The sequence below is a fragment of the Elgaria multicarinata genome, chromosome 7, assembly GCF_023053635.1.
Source record: "Elgaria multicarinata webbii isolate HBS135686 ecotype San Diego chromosome 7, rElgMul1.1.pri, whole genome shotgun sequence".
Taxonomy (NCBI): Eukaryota; Metazoa; Chordata; class Lepidosauria; order Squamata; family Anguidae; genus Elgaria; species Elgaria multicarinata.
The window spans coordinates 602598-625670 of NC_086177.1; the positions used below are offsets into that span (position 1 = coordinate 602598).

The following is a 23073-nucleotide window of genomic DNA, read 5'->3' on the forward strand; positions in this document are numbered from 1 at the left end:
TGTCTATAACTGGTTTGCCTCCTACCTAGCGGGTCGCTCTTTCAGCGTGTTGGCTAATGGCAGCTCGTCTTCTTCTTTTCCCCTTTCTGTAGGGGTTCCGCAAGGCTCGGTGCTTGGTCCGTTGTTGTTTTCTTTATACATGTTGCCCTTGGGTAATCTTATTCAATCTCATGGCCTCCAATATCATCTGTATGCCGATGATACACAATTATATCTTTCTTCTCCGGATCTTTCTCCTGATGTTCACGATCGTATCTCGGCATGTCTCTCAGATATCTCAGCTTGGTTGCTTCATCGTCGTTTGAAACTTAATATGGCAAAGACTGAATTGCTCGTTTTTCCTCCTAAACCTTCTCCTCATCTCTCATTCTCTCTTACTGTCAATGATGTTACGCTTACTCCAGTCAAGGAAGCTCGTAGTCTTGGCTTTATATTTGATTCCTCACTCTCCTTTATTCCTCATATTGAGGCAGTAGCTAAATCCTGTCGTTTTTTCCTGTATAATATTGCCAGGATTCGATCATTTTTGTCTGTCTCTTCTGCCAAGACTCTTGTTCATGCATTGGTTATTTCTCGGACTACTGCAACCTTCTTCTCACTGGCCTTCCTTCTTCTCACATCAGTCCGTTGGTTTCTGTTCACCACTCTGCTGCTAAGATCATCTTCTTGGCTCGCCACGCTGACCATGTTACTCCACTTCTGAAATCTCTTCATTGGCTTTCAATTCACTTCAGAATCCAATATAAACTTCTCCTGTTGACCTACAAAGCTTTTCACTGTCTAGCTCCTTCCTATCTCTCCTCCCTCATCTCACACTATTGCCCCGCTCGTGCTCTTCGCTCCTCTGATGCCATGTTTCTCGCCTGCCCAAGGGTCTCTACTTCCCTTGCTCGGCTTCGTCCATTTTCTTCTGCTGCCCCTTATGCCTGGAACGCTCTTCCAGAACATTTGAGAACTACAAGTTCAACCGCAGCTTTTAAAGCTCAGCTAAAAACTTTTCTTTTTCCTAAAGCTTTTAAAACTTGATTTTGTTCTGACTTTATACTGTTAGTTTTACCCTACCCAGTGCCTGTTTACCCTACCCTGTGCCTGTTTGCATTCTCTTCCCCTCCTTATTGTTTTATTATGATTTTATTAGAATGTAAGCTTATGCGGCAGGGTCTTGCTATTTACTGTTTTACTCTGTACAGCACCATGTACATTGATGGTGCTATATAAATAATAATAATAATAATAATAATAATAATAATAATGGTAAGTCTAAAGGACTAGCCATCTCCACTCAAAGACTCTCTTGTTGGGTAGTACAAACTATCAAACTAGCTTACGAGATTGAAAAGCTTCCAATTCCAGCACAAGTCCAAGCACACTCAACAAGGGCTGTAGCTATGTCCGTCGCCTTTGGGAAAGGCATTCCACTGATGACACTTTGTAGAGCGGCAACTTGGGCAAAACCCTCTACATTTGTTAGACATTATCGTCTCGACGTACATGCCAGGCAAGACTGCACATTTGGTAGAGCCGTCCTCTCTGAAATTCTACGATGACAACACCACCCCACCTCCGAGGTAGGTTAGCTTGCTATTCGCCCATCAGTGTGATGCACAGAGACCACGAAGAAGAAAGTCAGGTTGCTTACCTGTAACTGAAGTTCTTCGAGTGGTCATCTGTGCATTCACACAACCCACCCGTCTTTCCCCGCTGGTGTTGTGGGTATATATTCTATAATGTCATGTATATGTAAATATTGCTCTCAGTACTTTTTGGCCACAATGTCGGTCACTTAGAAACTGAGGGTCTTGGGCGGGAACCCCTTAGGACATGCGCAGTACGCACCGGGTTCCCGCCAAAACTCTAGGCTATGGAAGTTTCCGGATGAGACTCCGCGCAGGCGCAGAGCCCATCAGTGTGAATGCACAGATGACCACTCGAAGAACTTCAGTTACAGGTAAGCAACCTGACTTTATCAGGCAGGAGGGCTCCTCTGTGGCACTGGGGGAATAGAGCTTAGGGAGCTGCAGATAGTTGTGGGAAGTTGCCATGGACAATGGGGCAGGGAGGGGGCTGATAGAACAGCGGGGATGTAGAACCATCAGAAGTCTCACACAACTATTGCAGCAGGTGCGTTCAGGTGGTTCTGGGGCTTGCTTGCCCACGTGCACCATTTGAATGGGCATTCTGCTGGGCTTGGGTAAGAGTAGGATTGCAGAGGAGCGGGGGAAGATCAGGGTGGCTGCTCAGCTGGGCAGTGCAGCCACAGGGCAGATTGCTGAGAGGGCAGGAGCAGAGAAGGGTTGGGGTATGCAAAGGGCAAGTGGGCCAACTGGTTGGGAGAGGCACGAAGGGGAAGGTGCCCCTTGCTACCTGGGGAATTTAAGTTGTCTTGGGGAAAGGAGATGGGGGGAAGCAGGATGGGGTGGCTGTGATCGCTGGCAGCCAACACCTGGAGCTTGCGGCAGTGCATGTGGAGTGGATCTGAGGTAGGTGTTGCTGCTCCAATGTGTTCACTGAAGGGCTGCTTGCCTTTTGGGGTTAGCACTTGAAGATCCGCATGGAGCCCCTCCCACTGGGATGGGAGGATGTTGTGGCGAAACGACTGCTCGTTCCTTACCCCCTTTCCTGCACAGCCCCAGTCTGACCCTCATGACCTGGGCTGCCATGGCATGAGCAGACTTGTCCCGAGCAACAGCGAGCGGAACATCAATTGCTTCTCAGGTGGGAACGGGGGGCAATTCTGGGCATAGGTGCCTGTCAGAAGCCGCTTCATGAGTGTAATGAGGGCTGGATAGGGAGGTGGGCATAAACTGTTGCCAGGGAGATTTTAGAATTGAGTTCTGGTGGCTGTAGTTTTGGCTGCCCATGCCCAGAGACACTGTAGCCAGTCAAAATATCCAACTTGACACACCAAAATAGTCCATAGAACCTGACAGCTGACACACTAACCAACAGTTGTGCGAATAGTGCAGAGCGTTGGTTATCTCCGTTGGTTATTTCATGGAAATAGTAAACTGTGGGGTGTTTTTTGCCTGACAAATGACACAATAGTCAACTGTTGACTAGTTAAGCTACGATTGACTACTTAAACCACCATTGTTTTTATGTCATCCAAACTGAGCCAGTTTGTTAGTAATTGCAGACAGTTTGGCATCTATAGGGTTGACAGCAACAATGAAAGCTGTACCCCAATCCCTTTATAATTCTAAATGTATTTGATGCACTAAATCATCACCCGGTCCCTCTAAGCCCCCGTCTCCCTTACCTCCTTTAGTATTCTTTCCTGCTGTTGGAGCCATTTTTGCATCTTTAGTGTTTATTTCTTGAGTTTCACCAAAGTAGCTTTTAGACAGAAAGTAGAAGGTAAGGCCTTTCCTGGTTGGCTGGTCAGTGGCTCGCCTCGTACCTGACAGGAGAAAATATATTCCAGGTCATAAAAGTTGTTTTACTCACTGCTATAACTTGTTTTTGGCGAGCAGAAGTAGGAGCCTCCTACACAAGGAGATGGGTAACCTTGACATGGTTCGCCATGAATTGTCAGGGCTAGGAGCAAGAGTGGAGCGATGCTGCTTCACTTTCAATCATTTTTGATCAATCAACAATTCAGGAACGCTTCATTCCTGAGTAGTGATGTTCGAACCCAGAACTGTGAGTTGTTGTAGGATTAAACAACAAAGAAAATTATTTTCTTGCATGGACCTAAAACACATACGAACTTCAAGGTTCCCTGCACATATTTTTTTTACAGGTTCTATGGCAGATCCAGGACTATTATTGCATGGATCGTAATAGTAAGTAGATCCAGGAACAATGAAAGAAGGGATCACTTTTTTACACACACGCATACACACTTAACTACATCATAACTACCAAAAAGAAATTTTTTAAAAAATATAAATGAAAGGGTCTGTCAAATGAGTACATTTTTTTAAATTTAAATTGCTAGTCTCCCTAATCCTGAAAGTTTGGTTAACAAAAAACCTCAATAAATAAACAATTCATTGTTTGTCAGTTCTTAACCCTGAGCCCCCAAAGCCAGTCTAAACAATGCTTCTGAATTTAAGTATTTCCCACATTGGCGGTTCTAGCTGTGTATATTATTTATTTATTTATTTAGAATATTTATATACCGCTCCCCATTGAAAAATTTCGGAGCGATGTACAAGATAAAATGAAAATAAAAACAGAATAAAACAGTTAAAACAAAATTTAAAAAGAAGCAAAAACAGAGATCCAAGGCTGCATATTAAGGAAAGGCTTCTTGGAATAAAGATGTTTTTAGGAGGCGCCAAAAGGAGTACAAGGTTGGCACCTGCCTGACCTCCAGAGGCAGGGAATTCCACAGGAGGGGCACCACCACGCTGAAGGCTCTTCCCCTGGTGGATTCCAATCGGAGGATGGATCTATGTAGAACCACCAGGAGCAGGCCCTCGGATGACCTCAGTGACCGGGCAGGTTGGTAAGGGAGAAGGCGCTCTCTCAGGTATCCTGGTCCCAAGTTGTTTAGGGCTTTGTACACAAGTACAAGAACCTTAAACCTGGCCCAGTAGCGAATAGGCAGCCAGTGCAGTTTCCTCAGCAGAGGAGTTACAAGCTGAAAAGGGGCAGCTCCAGACAACAGCCGAGCTGCAGCATTCTGCGCTAGCTCCAGCTTCCAGAGCAGCTTCAAGGGCAGTGTTGCAGTAATCCAATCTTGAGGTTACCAATGCCTGTACCACCATGGCCAAGCTATCCCTGTCCAGGAGAGGCCGTAGTTGGCGAACCAACCAAATATGGTAAAAGGCACTCTGAGCCGTGGCGGCTACTTGAGCCTCCAACGACAGAAATGGGTCTAAGAGTACCCCCAAACTACGAACCTGTTCTTCCAGAGGCAGTGCAACCCCATCCAGAACAGGCAATGAGCGTGTCTCCCGGACTCGGGAACCACTCACCCACAGGGCTTCCTTCTTGCCAGGATTCAGTCTCAGTTTATTGGCCCTCATCCAGCCCATTACTGAGTCTAGGCACTGGTCCAGGACCTGCACAGTCTCACCTGATTCAGTTGCCACAGGGAGATAGAGCTGCGTGTCATCAGCGTATTGATGGCATTTAGCTCCAAATCCCTTAATGACCGCTCCCAACGGCTTCATATAGATGTTAAATAGCATTGAGGACAAGATGGTGCCCTGCGGCACTCCATAGCTCAATTGCCAAGAGGCCGAGGATGGGTCACCCAATGATACTCTCTGAAAATGACACCATAGGTAGGACTGGAACCACTGTAACACAGTGCCTCCGATGCTCATCCCACGGAGTTGATCCAGGAGGATATCATGGTCGATGATATCAAAAGCCGCCGAGAGATCGAGCAGGATTAACAGGGTTGCATTCCCCCTATCCCTCTCTTGATAAAGGTCATCCATCAGGGCAACCAAGGCTGATTCAGTCCCGTAATCATATCAGAACCCAGACTGGAATGGGTCTAGATAATCAGTATCCTCCAAGAGTGCCTGCAGTTGCTCCGCCACAACCCTCTCAAGTATAGTGGCTGTTGTAGCCTCAAAGCACATGTTACTTGAGATTACTTCTCCTTAAAAGATTACCATTACAGATGACCATTTTATTGAGTAGGAAATTGCCACTGCATGGACTATAGCCACTTGGGAAACTTGTTGTCAGTAATATAGTATTTTAAATCTCTGCATTGCTGCTTAGTTTTATTTTTTGGTTGTATTTTTATACTGTAGTTTTAAATGTTTACATTTTATATTGTATTTTATGATGAATTTGTGATTTAATTGTGGTGAACTGCACAGAGAGTTTCAGGTTTTGGGTGGTATAGAAATGTAATAAATAATACTCTGCCAAGTAATCAGGAGAATTTTTCCTATTTCCAAATCAATGATCAGGAATAAAGAAGAATGTAAGTACAGAATTCTCATCACCAGACATTAGTTGTGCACCATGTTATGTTGATACTTGGTATAGTTTACTCAAAATTAGTCTTCGCGTGTGGCAAGTTTTTAAGTGACTACAATGTAGTAAGTGGTCATGTGAGTTCACATATGTTCATCTCCATTGTTAATGTTGATTCATATGACTACTTTGCTAGTGTTTGATCACTTACTTTTGGCTAGAGTAAATGATGCTGTGGAAAATAGATAATCTGAATCTAGAATTACCCAGAGAGCTTTCCTGCCTCTGTAACAGACCTGTAAAAGATAACTGCAGCCACTGCTTCACCTGCTATCAAGCTATAGAAGAGTTATATTTGCTTCAGTGGACAAAAGGGGACAGTGAAGGATAGGACCAGGGTGAAAGAAACTGTGAACTGAACAAAGGGCAACTTATGGCATGGAAATTGCAGTGTGTACTTCTGACAAACAAATAATAGCTTTCAATCATAGGCAGAATACAGAGAGCAACTCACCACAAATTGTGATTGGCTGAACGAGCCATCAAAATGTTATTGTTGCACCACTGTTCTCCATGCAGTTCTCTGCTTCACCCTAATCTGCGAAATTCATTATTAATTTTATTCCTCTTGTAATGTGTTCGGTTGGCTGCTGCTATTAAAAAGAACAAACAGAATAGGTAGAACACATCCTTCTTGCGCATATGGTTCCAGGTTCACATTGGCCCTACTTTGTCTGTTGCATCTGTTTCTTCTTCTGTGTTCCCTCTTCATTTTGTAACTTGAATCATCCCCATTGTTTTATGCTCCAATATTACATGCAGTCAGTTGTTCCTATGATTTGCATACTTTTGGTGATTGATTCTTGAGACTATAATTACAAGGCATTGATCCTTACATAACTATCTCTCTTTCTGGTGCAATTTGCAGGTGGCATATTTATCCTTGTTGGTCTGGGATAAATTATTATTGTTTGAGGGGGGGTTATTCTTAAAGTTAACAGAGTGTAAAAACCTATATTTGAAAATAATCTTTGCACTTCATGATTGGTTGCTAAATTTTATTGTTGGCCTTTATTTCTTGCAGCAGTACCTCTACACCAGGGAGGGCAACCAATTTTGGTCTGGGAGCCGGTTTACCCCATCGGACCAAGCTCATGATGTCATCTGTTTTACCCCACCCACTTAAAAACATTTTTTTCTCCATGTCTCTCCACAGAGAAAAGGGCTCATGTGGGGCTTGCAGCTCCTTTCTGTGTACACACATAGGGACTCAGCCAGGGCTTGCAGGGGACTGATTTGGGCTGCTCCTTTGGGCTGCACACGTTCCCCATTGGGATACAAACTGCACAAGAATTGTGCAAGGGAATCCCTAGCTTGCCTCCGATATCTGAGATCAGAGATAAATTGGGGATACTCCTTTGTGCTTTAGAAGGGGGCAGGACTTTGAAAGGGTATGGTTGCGGCCTGCAGAAGATGTTCAACCCTCCATGGACAGGATTGGAACCCAGCGCAGGCCAGGGATTGCCCTCCTCTGCTCTTTACCTGTTGTGGTTCAAAGCCCTCCCGCCAAAAGCTGTGCAATCCACGAAGTCCTTATTCATTAAAAAACACCTCTTCACACTTGAAGCGACTGTGAAGGCTAGGACCTATCCTCTAAGTTTAATTAGCCAAACAAACCAAGGCAGTTGCCTGTCAAATGGATGGTTTTAAGCCATGCCCAACAGGATTTTACTGAACTTCTTCTGGGAGGCTCCTCTTGCCCCAACTTCTGATGTGCAACTGGTCTGGCAGACCACTTCCCACCTCCTCTCAACTCCACCTGCTTGCCCTTGTGGCAGATTTGTCAATTCAGATGTTCCCTCCCCCTTCAGCAAAGGCTGAGTACCGGGGTGGGTGGGCTGGGAGAGGGAAGATGATCTCTGAACCTGACCCTACTGTTCAATAATCTTGGGGAGATTCATCCCTGATTCCTGGAGAGCCTTGGGAATTTCGTTCCCTGCTCCTTGTTGACTGGGCTTCTTCTAGTTCTGACTCAGCATCTGAAACCAAACCAGGGGAACCCAGGCTCTATTCTAACAATACCAGCTTTTCCCAGCTTACTAGCCTCCATGTCGCTGGACTTGTACAACTGCTGTCACCCCCACCCCACCCCAGCATTGTCAATGGTAGGAATGATGAGAAGATGTGAGTTGTAGTCCAACAACTCTGGAGGCTACCAGGTTAGGGAAGTCAGTTCTATGCCTGTGGTCTTTCAACAAGATAGTATTAGAAACGAATAACATGATTCATGTCATTTTTCAGAGGCTACGTGAAGGAGTGGTCAGAGACTTTGAGAGACAGAATTGTAAACAAGAAAATCTTCGTCTTTTGGAGCAACAGACTGCCCTGACCAAACAATCTGAAATGGAAAGAAGCAAAATGCTAATGACAAGAGAATCCCAACAGTAAAGAAGAATTGGCATCTTCATTTTCACTTCAATAATTTGATTGGTTTCATATTTATTGAGACAGTCTTTATATTGCATGTGCTTTAAATGTTGGAAGAGACAGCTTCTTACATAGTAAAAGTAACTCTGTTCAAGACACAATGGATAATGTGTACATGAGTGAGATGATGAGCAGTCATGATGATGAAGCTACAAGGACATCACCTTCAGAAGGGCTGGAAGAAGGGGAAGTGGAAGGAGAGACACTTCTCATAGTAGAATCTGAAGATCAGGCATCAGTGGATTTGAGTCATGATCAAAGTGGGGACTCTGTGAATAGTGATGAAGGAGACCCAATGTGGACAGAGGAGATGTCTTACTACTGTGAAAGATGCCAGAAATGGATTCCAGCAAGTAGGATTCCCTAATTCTTAATATTTTAACTATTCCCCTTTGTGAATTTGAGCTGTGTGCATGTGTATGTATCTATATCAGGGGTGGGGGTGGTCTGGGGACCATTTTTGCCACCAGACAAACTCCATGGGCTGCACATATCCCTTGTAGGTGCTCTAAACTAAAAGCCATAAAATAAAAAATAGTGTCTGTAGTGGCTACAGTATCCAAACAGTGAAAATTAGTGTGTTTGCAATATAATTTAGCTCTCTAGCAGTTACAGAACGATAAAAGCTAATTTTTACCCTTTTGTCTCTCCTTAACCATTACAGATACTGTAAAGATTCCCCCCCCCCCCGAATTTGGGAGTGGTAGGGGCTGCATGTGTCCTATCCCTGATTTATATTTGCATATAATCCAGTGATGACAAATCAAATCATGTACTTCTTTGTGTGAGTTGTCTCTAAAATTATGCTGTTAGAAAAGTGTTTATGTATATTTATTAATTATTTTGTTTATTTATTTACAGTATTTACCCTTCCCCATTCAAGAATTCCTGAGTGGTGGACAAATTGAATAAAACAATAAAAACATATTAAAATACATTTTTAAAAGAAACAAAAGTGCAATAAAAGGGAACAATGACATTTTCATTAAGGGAAGGCTTCCTGGAACAACAACATTTTCAGGAGATGCCAGAAGGAATACAAAGTTGGTGCCTGCCTGACCTCCAAAGGTAGAGAATTCCATAGAATAGGGATGACTATACGGAAGGCTTTCCCCTGGTGGACTCCAATTGGACAGTAGGTCTATGTGGAACCGCCGGGAGCATGTCCTCAGTTGACCTCAGTGATCGGGCCGCTTGGTAGGGGAGAAGGCGCTCTCTTGTGTATCCTGCTCCCAAGTTATGGATTTTACACTAGTACAAGAACCTTAAACCTGGTCCAGTAGCTAATAGGCAGCCAGTGCAGTTCCCTTAGCAAAAGAGTTACATGCTGGAAAGGAGCAGCTCTACTCCACAGCTGAGCTGCTGCATTCTGCATTAGCTCCAGCTTCTGGAGCAGCTTTAAGGGCAGCCCCACATAGAGTGCATTGCAGTAACCTAATCTTGAGGTTACCAATGCCTGTACCACCATGGCCAAGCTATCCCTGTCCAGGAGAGGCTGTAGCTGGCGAACCCGGCGCTGGTAAAAGGCACTCTGAGCTGCTGAAGCCACTTGAGCCTACAGCGACAGAGATGGATCCAAGAGTACTCCCAAACTATAAACCTGATGTTTCAGAGGGAATGCAACCTCATCTAGAACAGGCAATGAGCCTATCTCCTGGATTCAGGAACCACTCAACCACAGGGTGCACAGTTTCACCTGATTCAGTTGTCACAGGGAGATAGAGCTGCATGTCATCATATTGATGGCATTTAGCTCTAAATACCCTAATGACCATTCCCAGCAGCTTCATATAGATGTTAAACAACATTGGGGACAAGATGGTGCCCTGCGTCACTATGTTTCAAAGACGAGCCTTGAGCCGAAGCATTATCTCTAAGTGTTTTATTATGCTGTCCAATTACCCAGCCATAAATCTGACCGAGAATGCAAGCAGAAGCTAGCTGCGGTCCGAGTTGTAAAGCCAAACAGGGAGTGCAAATCACACAGAGTCCAGAGCTAAGCCAAAGTCCAAAGTCCAGTCCTCTCCAAGAGCTGAGTCCGTTTTCCAGAATGCCAGGGTCACACGTACAAGCAAAGTCAGTCAGCCAGTCCGGGTTGAGAGTCCAAGGTCAGAAGCAGGGAACAAGACAAGGAATGCACTGGCTACTAGGGAAGCAAAAGGTGTTTGCCAGACCGAGCCAGCCTTTGGCTTCCTCCCTTTCAAGCCCTGCCAGTATGATCCCACCCTGAGTCCAGCTGTGCCTCATCCTCTGACCCAGCTTCCTATTTAAGCTGGGCATCTTTTCCCAGCTGGTTTTGCACGCACAAACTCCTTCTCACTGCCTGTGTCTGCTCTGCCGTTTTCCTATGCCTCCGCTCCTGAGGGCTGAGTGGTCTCCCCATCTCCGATTCTGTCTCCGGAGCATCAGGCACGGCAAGGGTCTGGCTAGCCTGTGGTTCCTCTGAGGGACTTACATCCCCCTCCGCTGCTCAGCTTTCTTCCCTCTGCATGCCTGTCTCTGGCCTGGCTGTGGGGGAGGAAGCACCCTCTCCTTCGGGTAAGTTTTCCTCCTCTTCATCCGAGGAGGCTTCCTCGGGTACAACCCTAACACTCCATAGCTCAATTGGCAAGGAGCTGAGGAACAGTCACACTGTTACTCTCTGGAAATGGCCCCATAGGTATGACCAGAACCACAGTAACAGTGCCTCCAATGCTCATCACGCAGAATCGATCCAGGAGGATACCATGGTCGATAGTATCAAAAGCTGATGAGAGATCAAGAAGAAATAGTACCAAAAGCTGATAAGAGATTGAGAAGAATTAACAGGGTTGCATTCCCCCTGTCCCTCTCTCGATAAAGGTCATCCATCAGGGCGACTAAGACTGATTCCATCCTGTAACCAGATTGAAACTCAGACTGGAATGGGTCTACATAATCAGTATCCTCCAAGAGTGCCTGCAGTCACTCCACCACAACCCGCTCTTCCTTATTTACATACAAACCTTTGTAATAGCTTAATTTTAAAGCTAGTTCACACAAACAAGTAAAACACTTGATTTCTCATTGCTGGATTATTCCATACAGCAAAAAGCTTAACTTACTTCCAAAGGGTTGTATAATATAAGAAAATTCTAAATGCGATATTTGATTCATACATGTATGTCACTGTCTGATGTTACACTCATCAAGTGATGAGTATACAGGTGTGAACCAGCCCTTTTGTCACTTCTAAAAGATACTAAATGTTGTAATAAAAGCAACAGCCATGAACTGTGGTCATCTAGGCAGAAAGAAAAGTAGAAGTGTGATTAAAATTAATGCATGTGTTTCCTTCCCTCCTCCCCCCACCCAACATAGCTTCTTAATAGCTGGGAATATTATTTAAGTTTTACATTTTAGATGTTAATTTTTATTTATTTATTTATAGATCTGACATTGTTTTTCCTGTGCTGTGTGGAGTTTTTGTTTTGAATTCTATTGCAATTTTTCTTTTATCTTGATTCAATCTTCCCAGAAAACTTTTGTTAGGTGAATTAAAAATATAAGAAGCAAATTTATTGTGCATCATAGATGTTCTTGTTTTGGTTTGCTTCCTAAAGAGAGAAAATAGATTACACAAACTTTAACTTCTGTGTAGTTGTAATGATGGTAACTATGATGGAAGTAACTGGCCAAGTTCCAACAGCCCCACATTCATACATAAAGTGCTTCTATCTGTATGCGGAGACTTGCCAGTTTTTCAGTTGCAGCACTTACATTGTTGGATCTGCACTAGAGGTTCCTCTGAACCCTCATAAGTCGTTTTTCAGGGAGTCTTAGTATTTGCTTTGGAGAGGGCAGCCTGAAACATTCCAGCAGAATTGACTTCACTGTTGTTTGGATCCTGGCCACTGCCTCACTATATGTGCCTCATATCTGCTGCCAAATGTGAAGGGGAGAGAACTCATTTCAGTACCAGGGAAGAAATCCTGGTAATTACCCAATGTGTGCATATATGCACATGGGAAAATTGTGTCTTAAGTTCAGGGATTCCTTTTCAAATAGCTGCTGTTTCTAAGAAGTGATCACTTACTGTATAAACCATAAAAACGCCACCACATAAGCCTGTCTGTTCAGAAGTCAGTGTGGTTTGGATTAGGATCTTCCAGTTTGACTGGGGAATCTGGTTGTCTAGATGTTGTTGGATTCTAACTCCCGTCAGCTCCGGCCAGTCAGTGTGAGGTTTGGATTAGGATCTTCCAGTTTGACTGGGGAATCTGTTTGTCTAGATGTTGTTGGATTCCAACTCCTGTCAGCTCCAGCCAGTTAGGGATGGTGGGATTTTTATCCAATAACTTCTGGAGGATCAATGTTCCCCAGCCCTGCCTTATGGTAGTATAACTGAACAGCAAAGTGTCTAAGTTGATAGAGCATGTTCTGGAACTATTAAAACCCTTGCATGTTCCAGTGGCTGATTGGAAAGTGTTCCAATCAATATTTCTTTATTGTGCAGTATTTTCCAACTTGGTGTATTATTTATTATTTATTTATTTATTACATTTATAATCCGCCTTTTCTCCTACAAGGAACCCAAGGTGGCATACATAATCTTCCTCATCTCCATTTTATCCTCATAACAACAACCCTGTGAGGTAGGTTGGGCCAAGAGTCTGTGTCTGGCCCAAAGTCACCCAGTGGGTTTCCATGGCTGAGTGGGGACTAGAACCCGGATCTCCCGACTCCCAGTCCAACACCTTAGCCACAACACCACACTGTACGTAGTATAGAATAGTAGAATTGGTTAACCTATAAGGCCGTCGAGTCCAACCCCCTGCTGAATGCAGGATTCCACCTTAAAGCATACCTGAAAGATGACTGTCCAGCTGCATCTTGAATGCTTCTAGTAAAGGTATATGCAGTCCATTTTTTGCTGATCTCTTTATATTTGCAGTCTGAATATGAAAACGAATTAGAATTATGAATTAGAATTAGTATTAAAATTTAATACTAACCTTTTGTGGTTTCTTTAAAGATAAGGGATAACTTCTGATGAATAGCTATTGCGGTGAGACAGTTTCCTGTGCATGTTGCATACATGTCTTCTGAGAACAATCCTACTGTGTTCATTGGAGTTTACTCTCAGATTAATGGTTGTAGGATTGCAGCCTTAATCTTCGAGCATGGAATGTTCTTATGTAATTGTATGACTTGCAATATTTGTTTTTGTAAAAGAACTAAGGCTCTGGCTTTTGCTTACTTGTTTTACAGGTCAGGTGAGAGAGCAGATTACCTATCTCAAGGGTGATAACTTTTTCAAGTTTACTTGCTGTGTTTGCTCAGAAGAGGGGAAGGAGCAATTTGAACGGCTGAGGCTAACATGGCAGCAAGTAAGTAACCAGCGAACCCTTAGTAATTGCACAGTAAGGTCCTGTTCAGAAGACATCTTAAACCCTGTTGGTTAAGGCTTTTGGTTAAGCAACAAGGTATAAGGTGTCTTGTGCGATGTGTTTTGCTAAACCCTGTTCACTCACTAACCACAGTTGGACCATTGGCAACAGAATTAGTGGCTCTAACTGTGGCTTAAAGTGTTGTGTGCGACAGCACAACTTGTGTTTAGTGCTAACCCCAGAGAACTACTGTTTAGCTAATCACAGAGCCTGAAGTGTCATCTCAACTGGATTTCAGATTTCTGGGTATTATGATACTGTCTGGAGTTTTTGTTAATTGAGAGAGCTTCTAAATGTGAAAATAAGGATTTTTCCTCTCTACATTTACTGGAACATGGGCATTTCTATGTGTGGTTGCACCATAGATTTATACAAAGGCAGTATGGTATTGGCAGTCTTATTTTCATTTTTTTCTAATTATGCCCAACACAAAACTTGGCTTTTTCATAGCACATATGTGGGCTGATCCAGCAATGCTCTACTTACGTTTTTATGTTCTTCAATTTAGCTTGTAAACACAGAGGAGTGCTGTGTGCCTAACTGTGTTGAAGTAGTAAGATTCTAATTGGCAAATTAGTTACCATTGGCACACTTTTCAGCAACTATATTCGTTGCTGGAAAGCAGTGGTTATATCCCTGGACATCCCTGGTTCACACCTTACTTTCTCCATACAGTTGCATCCTGAAGGCTGTTTTGACTACTATGTATGGAGCAGTTTACAAATGTTTGAAATGGCCATAACCTGTGTGCAGATGTATTGTTAGATTTAGCTTCTGCTGCATCATGGTAGCATATTTCCTTTATCTCATGTTTAAATTCCAGTAGTTTAAAAATTTCTTGATTTCATTTTTAAACAAGAGATAATATAGCAATACCATCCGACTCACCCCCATCATCCACGGCAACATCAATTTAGAAATATCACAGCAATATATGGAAGGGGCCAGTCATATCGATCACAAACAGAAAAGGGGAGGAGGCAGGACTATTGTGAAAACAAAGAAAGAAATTGGATTCGTCTCTTCCCCCAAGAAGCGCAGGTTGTATGCATAGTTCCCCACTTTATTCCCACCAGCCTTTCACAGCAGCCCTATGAGATAGGTTAGGTCACCTTAACGGTCCTAGCCCAACATTCTAGCTACTAGTCTATGTCTATGAAGATTATTTTCATCACTTTTGGTGATGCTTGCAGTTATATTAGACAATCTGTGGGAGGAGCTGTTTGTGTTGCTAGAATTGCCCTGACTGTTTACAGTGGAAAGGGGTAAGCTGCTTTCATTCTTAGCCTTGCTAACAAATTACACTATAACATAGAAATTGTGCAATTTACATAGTAGCATTCTTCTTCTTTTTAATTGTTATGTTTTATGTTTTTTATATTGTGGCATATTTTGGTTTAAGAATATAAGAAGAACCAAGCTGGATCAGACCAATGATCCATCTTAGATCCATCACTGCCACTGGAAGCCAAAGTGGCCATGGTTTCTCAGAGTGCCTGTTACCAGCTTTGACTTTTTTTTTTTGCCAGCTACAGCTTTTCCTGGACAGGAATAGCTTGGCCACAATGGTACAGGCATTAGTAATTTCAAGGCTGGATTACTGCAATGTGCTCTATTTGGGGCTGTTTTGGAAGCTGGAGTTAGTGGACAATGCAGCAGCTCGGCTGTTGTCAGGAGCTGCCCTTTGCAGCAGGCAAAACCTTTACTGAGTGAACTGGACTGGCTGCCTGATCGCTACAGAGCCAGATTTAAGGTTTTGCTACTAGTGTATAAAAACCTAAACATCTTAGGACTCAATTGACCAGCCATATATTTTACTGATATTCTGTTTTTTAAAAAAACTAATACAATGTTTTATGCCTTTCATCTTTTATTGTCCATAACTCTGGAATCACTGTAAATAAAGAAAGGACCTGGGCCCCTACACAGTCACATACCACAGGCTAATAGGAACAATTTTAGGTCCAGAAACATCCTTTCCCTCCAGCTAACCAAAAGAGATGCACATTTTATGGAAGCAAACATTTTCCTGAGAGGTGATGAGCACCCATTTGAGGAAAGGAAAGGAAAGGAAAGGAACCTCTCGTGCAAGCACTTGAGTCATTGCTGACTCCTAGAGGGACGCCTGCTTTCACTGACGTTTTCTTGGCAGACTTTGTAGCTGGGTGGTTTGCCATTGCCTTCCCCAGTCATAGTTGCCTTTCCCCCCATCTAGCTGGGTACTCATTTTACCGACCTCGGAAGGATGGAAGGCTGAGTCGACCTGAGCCGGCTGCCTGAGAACCAGCTTCTGCTGGGATCGAACTCAGGCCGTGGGGAGAGGTTTGGCTGCAGTAACTGCCGCTTACCACTCTGCGCCACATAAGGCTCTATCACACCTATACATTTGAGACCCTTGCTTTTCCCCACCTCTACCCCTAGCACCCTTGCATATTTAACCCAAAAGAGCTATAGTAGATCAGAGCCAAGTAATGTCTACATCCTATTAAAACTCCGGAAAGAGAGAACCTGCTAAACTTCCTGAGAATGTAAGAAGAAAAAATTCTGCTGTCAAAGAACTGCTAGGGGACAAGACTTGTGGAAGCAGAAAAGCCTGGTCTGAAGAAAGGGAGCAATCACACTGAAAACTCTATTCTGGGTGGACTCCAATTGGCCCATGCAGAACCACCAGAAGCATCCCATCTGATGACTTTAGTGACAGAGTAGAAAGCACTCTTACAAGTATTCTAGTTTAGGGCTTGATATACTAGTCCCAAAACCTTAAACTGGTCCTGTAAATGAATAGGCAACCAGTGCAATTGCTGAAAGGGGGCCTGATCCTCATAACAACTGAGAGAGATGGTTCAAAAGTCCAAAGCCACCCTCTACAATCCCTTTCTCTGAAAGCAAGATGTTAAGGGAATCTCATTCTTTCTATCTCGCCCACCCACCCTTGCACACACATATACACTCACACCAAATTTGGTGAAATCCAAGGACAAGAAGGTGCTATCTTCCACATCAAAGAAGGAAGGCTTGAAAGCTAAGGAGAAGGATTCTCAGTCATTTCATTCCTGGGGGTGTTTCTCTTAATGTCAGAACAGGCCCGTTTAAATCACAGCGCTCTTCCTATTGCCAGCATGCCATCCAAATCTAGTTGTGGAGGCATGTGTCTGGGAATGCTGTCCTCAGCATGATGCAGTTCCCGTCCTAATTTGAGGATGCCTGCTGTTGTTTTGGCAGTCTTGGGCACTCATCACTTCAGACAGGTAGGTGCTTGAGACTATTAGACTTGGTCTTATGAGACTGGAAGTGATGAACCCCTTATTTATGTGTGGGTTCCTTTGGAAAAGAATTTCCAGTCAAGATGAACCTCTTTACACACCCTAGTCTGTCCAGATGCTTGGGGAGTGTCTGAGCCCTGTTGGCAAGGTCCCCTCTCTTCAGGCTAGGTTTAGGAAAAAAGAAAAAGAAAGGTGTTTGAGACTTACTTTCCCGAAGTCCAGAAATAGAGAGCTTACCAAAAAGCTTGTAAGAGTCTTAAAACAAAGTAGCTTTGTCCCTATGTGGTTTTTCACATCGGGAAGTTTTCAGCAAGAAATGCCTTTTAGAGCAATGCAGCCAAACGTCCAAATATCATCCATGTCATCAGGGCCTAGGCAACAATCACACACATATACAGAATTCCAAATAAAATCAAGTTAGTCTAACTTATCTAGTCACATTACTTAACTTGAGAAGATCCTTGAGTCCCAAAGCCTATGCTGAGTTTATTGCACAGGATTGGTTGGGGGAGAGAGAACATCTGGCTTTCAGTTAGATGATAAATGGGAAACGCTAGGGGGGCATTGTTGATCTATACCAGAAGTAGGGGTTGGCCACACATGGCTGTGCCCTTGAATTCATGACCTTTCCCAAAGACAGGTTTCTTCTAGTTCCAGTCTCCAGGTTCAGTGAGAAGCATCAGAGGATTTGTTCAACCATTCAGCATCTGTTGGACAGAGATGCTATTGAACACTAAAACAGAGCAACTAGGTTGGGTGCACTGGTAACAATAGATAAATTAAACAATAGTAATAATAAAATATTTTTTAGAAGTTATTTAATTTTTCCATGTAGTTAAAAGATACACACACACATACACACTTGAAACAAATACATGATATATATTGGACTAATAACACAATATTGTAATATTAAAACTGTCTTTACCTACAAGCACACCAAACATGTTTGGGTTCGACCTGTGGACTTCTTCAGTGGTAAAATAAACTATCTGTCATGCCCTGCATGGAGATGGAGTCGGGAGATGAGGGGGAAGTGGCAGAGGCTGGACCTAGCGCCGAGAGGCCCGGCTCAGGTGATAAGGAGACTGAACTGGCAGAGATTGTGGCAGAGCCTCCGGGAGAGGAGCCAAGGCCAGCTGGGACCTCTGCCAGCTCTGAGGGCCTGATGCCAGCAAAAATTACAGAGGAGCCGCAGGAGTCTGAGGAAGAGGCGGAGAAGCCTGGTTTCAGCCAGTTGCGGGCGGAGAAGGCAACCAGACGCCGGTCTCGCCGCCTCCACCAGAAACGCCAGGCAATTAGAGATCAGCTGAGAGACCATGACTCAGCACTCTGACTGAGCATAAAAGCGCAGCCATGAGCCATGCCAAATGGTCAGAGATTATCTGAGCTTTCTGGCGGAAGCTTTGGCTCTCAGATCTCGTGACCCCGTGCCTTGCTCCAAATACCTAGTTCCTGAATCCAGCCTTGACTCCCGGACCCCATGACCACGTCTGCCTACGCTGGAATCCTGTTTCGACCTTGGACTGCCTTGTGACTACGTTTTGCCTGTGACTGCTCCCGTGACTTCTGGACTGTGTATTTGGACCTTGCTGACCATCGGCTGTGTTTGACCTTGGACTGACCCACCGTTCCCCCTCGTTGCCACGTCCTTTAGACCCGGACTGAACCTGGACTTCTCTGTAAGACTGAATCTTGCTCTAGTACGTCCTTTTGCCTTGACTTTCCAAGCTCCCTTTACCCTGCCTGCTCGGTATTGTTTGTAAACTGCAATAAACTCATCTGTTGCTTAGTTACCAGCTGGTCTAATCTGTCTTTGTCAAGCCATTTGGCGGCTTTCCCGGACAGAATAATCTCTGACCTGGCTGACAAAGATAAGAGCAATGGAAGATTTATTACAGAAAAACCAGCAGCTGGAGAATCTTGTTATGCAGTTACAAACAGCTGTCGCCGTGTTGCAAGCTCAAACGGCTCAACCTCCGCCCCCCCCCTCGAAGGAGTAAGTGTTTGGCTGCTTTCCCTGAGAAATTCTCTGGCAAACCGCAGCAGCTGGAAGGCTTTTTAGCTCAATGCAGGCTGCATTTTCAACTCCGGCCAGAGGATTTCCCCACAGACACTCACAAAGTGGTGTTTGTCATCAGCCTCCTGTCTGGACCAGCGCAGCGATGGGCCACCCCGTATCTGCTCCAAGACCACCCTCTCCTGAACCAGCTGGACAATTTTTTAAAAGAAATGCTGGCAACATGAGGAGATCCAGTCAAGGTGGAAACCGCAGAGAGGCTCATACATCACCTGCACCAGGGGAAGGGCTCAGTGAGGGAATACACCACTGAGTTCTGCCTAATCGCCCAGGACCTAACCTGGAACGATAGTGCCCTCCAAGCCCAGTATCAGTGTGGGCTCTCAGATGCAATCCTGGATGAATTGGCCTGAGCTGCTCCGCCTGAGTCTCTAGTTCTGCTCATGGAGCAGGCTGCAAGGATTGATGGCAGGCTGACCGCCCGCAGGCTAGCCCGTCTACAGAAAACACCCAGGTCTGATGGGTGGGCTTTGCGGGGTCCTGCAGCTGCTCCAGAGACGTCTGGTACTTCGACCATGATTCCCGTGCCTAGCCCACCAGAGGAGCCGATGCAGCTGGGAGGAGCCCGTCCACGCCTTTCAGCAGTGGAAAAAGAGCGGAGGAGAGCAGCTGGGCTTTGCCTTTACTGTGGGCAGGGGGGGCATTTTGCCCGTGTGTGTGTCCCCTCAAGCAGCGAGGGGGCTTCATCCGACCATCTACGTCGCCTGCAGGGGCTCCGGTCCTCTTTGTGAAGAAAAAGAACACCAGTGAACTCCGTCTCTGCAATGATTACAGAGCCTTAAACAAGATTGCCATCTGTACCCGCTACCCGCTACCCCTGATCCCGGAGTTGTTGGAACGTCTTCACCATGCTCGGGTTTTTACGAAGCTGGATCTAAGGGGAGCATACAACTTGGTGCGCATCCGACCCGGGGATGAATGGAAGACTGCCTTTATGACCTGATACGGCCAGTACGAGTATACGGTCATGCCATTCGGCCTCTGCAATGCCCCAGGGGTGTTTCAACACTTCATGAACGATGTGTTCCAGGACTACTTGGATCGGTTCGTGATTATTTACCTGGACGATTTCTTGATCTATTCCCTGAACCAGACCATCCACGACGTCCATGTACGGGCAGTGCTTCGTAGACTCCAAGAGCACCACCTCTATGCGAAATTGGAAAAATGCGAATTCCATTTGATGGAGGTGGAATTTTTGGGGTACCGGATCTCAGCCAAGGGGGTGGAGATGGACCAAGCAAAAGTGGAGGCGGTGTTGTCATGGCAGCCCCCGAGGAACAGGAAGGAGGTTCAGCGCTTCTTAGGGTTTGCAAATTTTTATCGGAGGTTCATTCCCGACTTCGCAACCCTCGCTGAGCCTATCACACAGTTGCTTCGTGGAAAGGCCCCATTCCAGTGGACTATGAGCACCCAGCAGGCCTTTGAGAAACTAAAAACTAAGTTTACATTGTCTCCGATTTTACAGCATCCCGACCCTAGGACCCCGTTCATAGTCGAGACGGACGCCTTAGATGTCGCTATCGGAGCAGTGCTGCTGCAGCCAAACAAGGAGGCCTCTCTGTTGTCGCCTTGTGCCTTCTACTCCAGACAGCTCACGCCCCCAGAACGCAATTACACCATCTGGGAGAAGGAGCTGCTGGCCATTAAGGCGGCTTTTGAGGCGTGGTGGCATTTGCTGGAGGGAGCGGCGCACCCGGTGGAGGTAAGAACAGACCATCGTAATCTGGAATACTTACAGACTGCACGAAAACTGACGCAGCGCCAGAAGCGATGGTCCCTGTTCTTCGTTCGGTTCAATTTTAAACTGAAGTACATCCCACGTTCTCAGAATCGACAGGCGGATGCGTTATCCCGGAAGCCTGAATATGCGACACAGCTTGGGGAAGAGAAGCGGTCAACGATTCTGTGTCCAGAACATTTTGCGGCTGCCCCATTAGGGTCCCCGTTGATCATGCAGATTCGGGACCTCCAGGTGCGGGACGCTTTGGTGGCAGCACATGCCAGGGACGAGTCGCCCACTCCGTTCTCCATGCGGGATGGCCTTCTCTATCATCGTGGCTGTCTTTATGTACCGGGAGGGCCTTGTCGAGACACGGTGCTCCGCCTGTGCCACAATTCAAAGCCGGCCGGGCACTTTGGGTTGTGCAAGACTCTGCATCTGCTGACTCAGGAATTTTGGTGGCCTCGGGTCCAAGCGGATGTGGCCCGTTATGTCCAAAGCTGCCCAGTCTGTCACCGAGCAAAGGACTTGCGGGGGAGGCCGACGGGGCTACTGCACCCCTTGGCGACTCCTTCAGGACCCTGGTGGGTGATCTCAATGGACTTCATAACGGACCTTCCTTTGTCTGCGGGCCATACTACCATCTTCGTGGTGGTGGATCTATTTTCAAAAATGCCCCATTTTGTACCCTGTGTAGGGATGCCCACGGCAAAAGAAAAGGCAAGGCTCTTTGTAAGTCAGGTCTTCAGATACCATGGCCTCCCAGAGGGTATAGTCTCGGATCGTGGAGTGCAGTTCACGGCTCGGTTTTGGAAGAGTCTCCTCCAGCTGTTAGACATCAAGGCCCACATGTCATCAGCATACCATCCCCAGACAGACGGGCAGACTGAGCGAACCAACGGCACGCTGGAGCAGTACCTACGCTGTTACACAAACTATCAGCAGGATGACTGGGCGGAGTTGCTTCCCTTGGCGGAGTTTGCCTATAACAGCTCGGTTCACGCCTCCACCCAGCAGACCCCTTTTTTCACGACGGGGGGTTTCATCCTCGATGGTTTCCAGCAGTCATTCCCTCTTCGGCAGTTCCTGCAGCAGACCAGTGGTTGTGGGAATTGCAGGCAGCTCGTGCTTTGCTTCAAGAACAGTTGGAGGTAGCCAAGGAAGCATACAAGGCCGGGGCGGACCGGAAGCGACAGGAGGGACCTCCCTTAAAAGTCGGGGACTGAGTCTGGCTGTCGACCCGAAATCTGCCTCTTCAACGGCCGTACCGGAAGCTGGATGCTCGGTTTATAGAGCTGTACCTGATAACTGCAGAGGTCAACCCAGTGGCATTCAGGTTACAGCTGCCTCGGACATTGCGGATACACCCAGTCTTCCACCGCTCGTTGTTAGTTCTGGCAACGGGGGTGTGGCCGGATTCAGGGGCAGGGCCTCCTCCTGCTCCAGTACTCGTGGATGGGGAGGAGGAATTCGAGGTGGTACAGGTGTTGGACTCTCGGAGGTACCATGATCGACTCCAGTATCTTATTGACTGGGTGAGCTATGGCCCTGAGGAGCGATCATGGGAACCAGCTTCGGATGTCCACGCACCCATCTTGGTTCGCGACTTCCACCGCCGTTATCGCAGGAAGCCGGGCCCTTGGGGTTTGGGGGAAGGGGAGGGGGGAGTAGTGTCATGCCCTGCATGGAGATGGAGTCGGGAGATGAGGGGGAAGTGGCAGAGGCTGGACCTAGTGCCGAGAGGCCCGGCTCAGGTGATAAGGAGACTGAACTGGCAGAGACTGTGGCAGAGCCTCCGGGAGAGGAGCCAAGGCCAGCTGGGACCTCTGCCAGCTCTGAGGGCCTGATGCCAGCAAAAATTATGGAGGAGCCGCAGGAGTCTGAGGAAGAGGCGGAGAAGCCTGGTTTCAGCCAGTTGCGGGCGGAGAAGGCAACCAGACGCCGGTCTTGCCGCCTCCACCAGAAACGCCAGGCAATTAGAGATCAGCTGAGAGACCATGACTCAGCACTCTGACTGAGCATAAAAGCGCAGCTGTGAGCCATGCCAAATGGTCAGAGATTATCTGAGCTTTCTGGCGGAAGCTTTGGCTCTCAGATCTCGTGACCCCGTGCCTTGCTCCAGATACCTAGTTCCTGAATCCAGCCTTGACTCCCGGACCCCGTGATCACGTCTGCCTACTCTGGAATCCTGTTTCGACCTTGGACTGCCTTGTGACTACGTTT

General features: G+C 46.0%; 2 protein-coding genes across 3 annotated transcripts in view; both read left to right on the forward strand.

Moving 5' to 3' along the window:
• LOC134401286 (protein PET117 homolog, mitochondrial) overlaps positions 1 to 8344 on the forward strand; it is a 47080-nt gene extending 38736 nt beyond the window's left edge. Inside the window, exon 2 of the mRNA XM_063130043.1 lies at positions 8191 to 8344. Within this exon, the coding sequence (XP_062986113.1) occupies positions 8191 to 8337 (147 nt within the window). The 3' untranslated portion in view covers positions 8338 to 8344. The remainder of the gene's footprint in view (positions 1 to 8190) is intronic.
• An 18-nt stretch (positions 8345 to 8362) lies between these two features.
• The window catches only part of KAT14 (lysine acetyltransferase 14), a 75310-nt gene continuing 60599 nt past the window's right edge, over positions 8363 to 23073 (forward strand). Inside the window, exons 1-2 of one of the 2 annotated variants that reach the window (XM_063130042.1) lie at positions 8363 to 8729; positions 13606 to 13724. In XM_063130042.1, coding sequence (XP_062986112.1) covers positions 8477 to 8729; positions 13606 to 13724 — 372 coding nt within the window. In that variant the 5' untranslated portion in view covers positions 8363 to 8476. The remainder of the gene's footprint in view (positions 8730 to 13605; positions 13725 to 23073) is intronic. The other variant, XM_063130041.1, reaches the window with a different exon arrangement.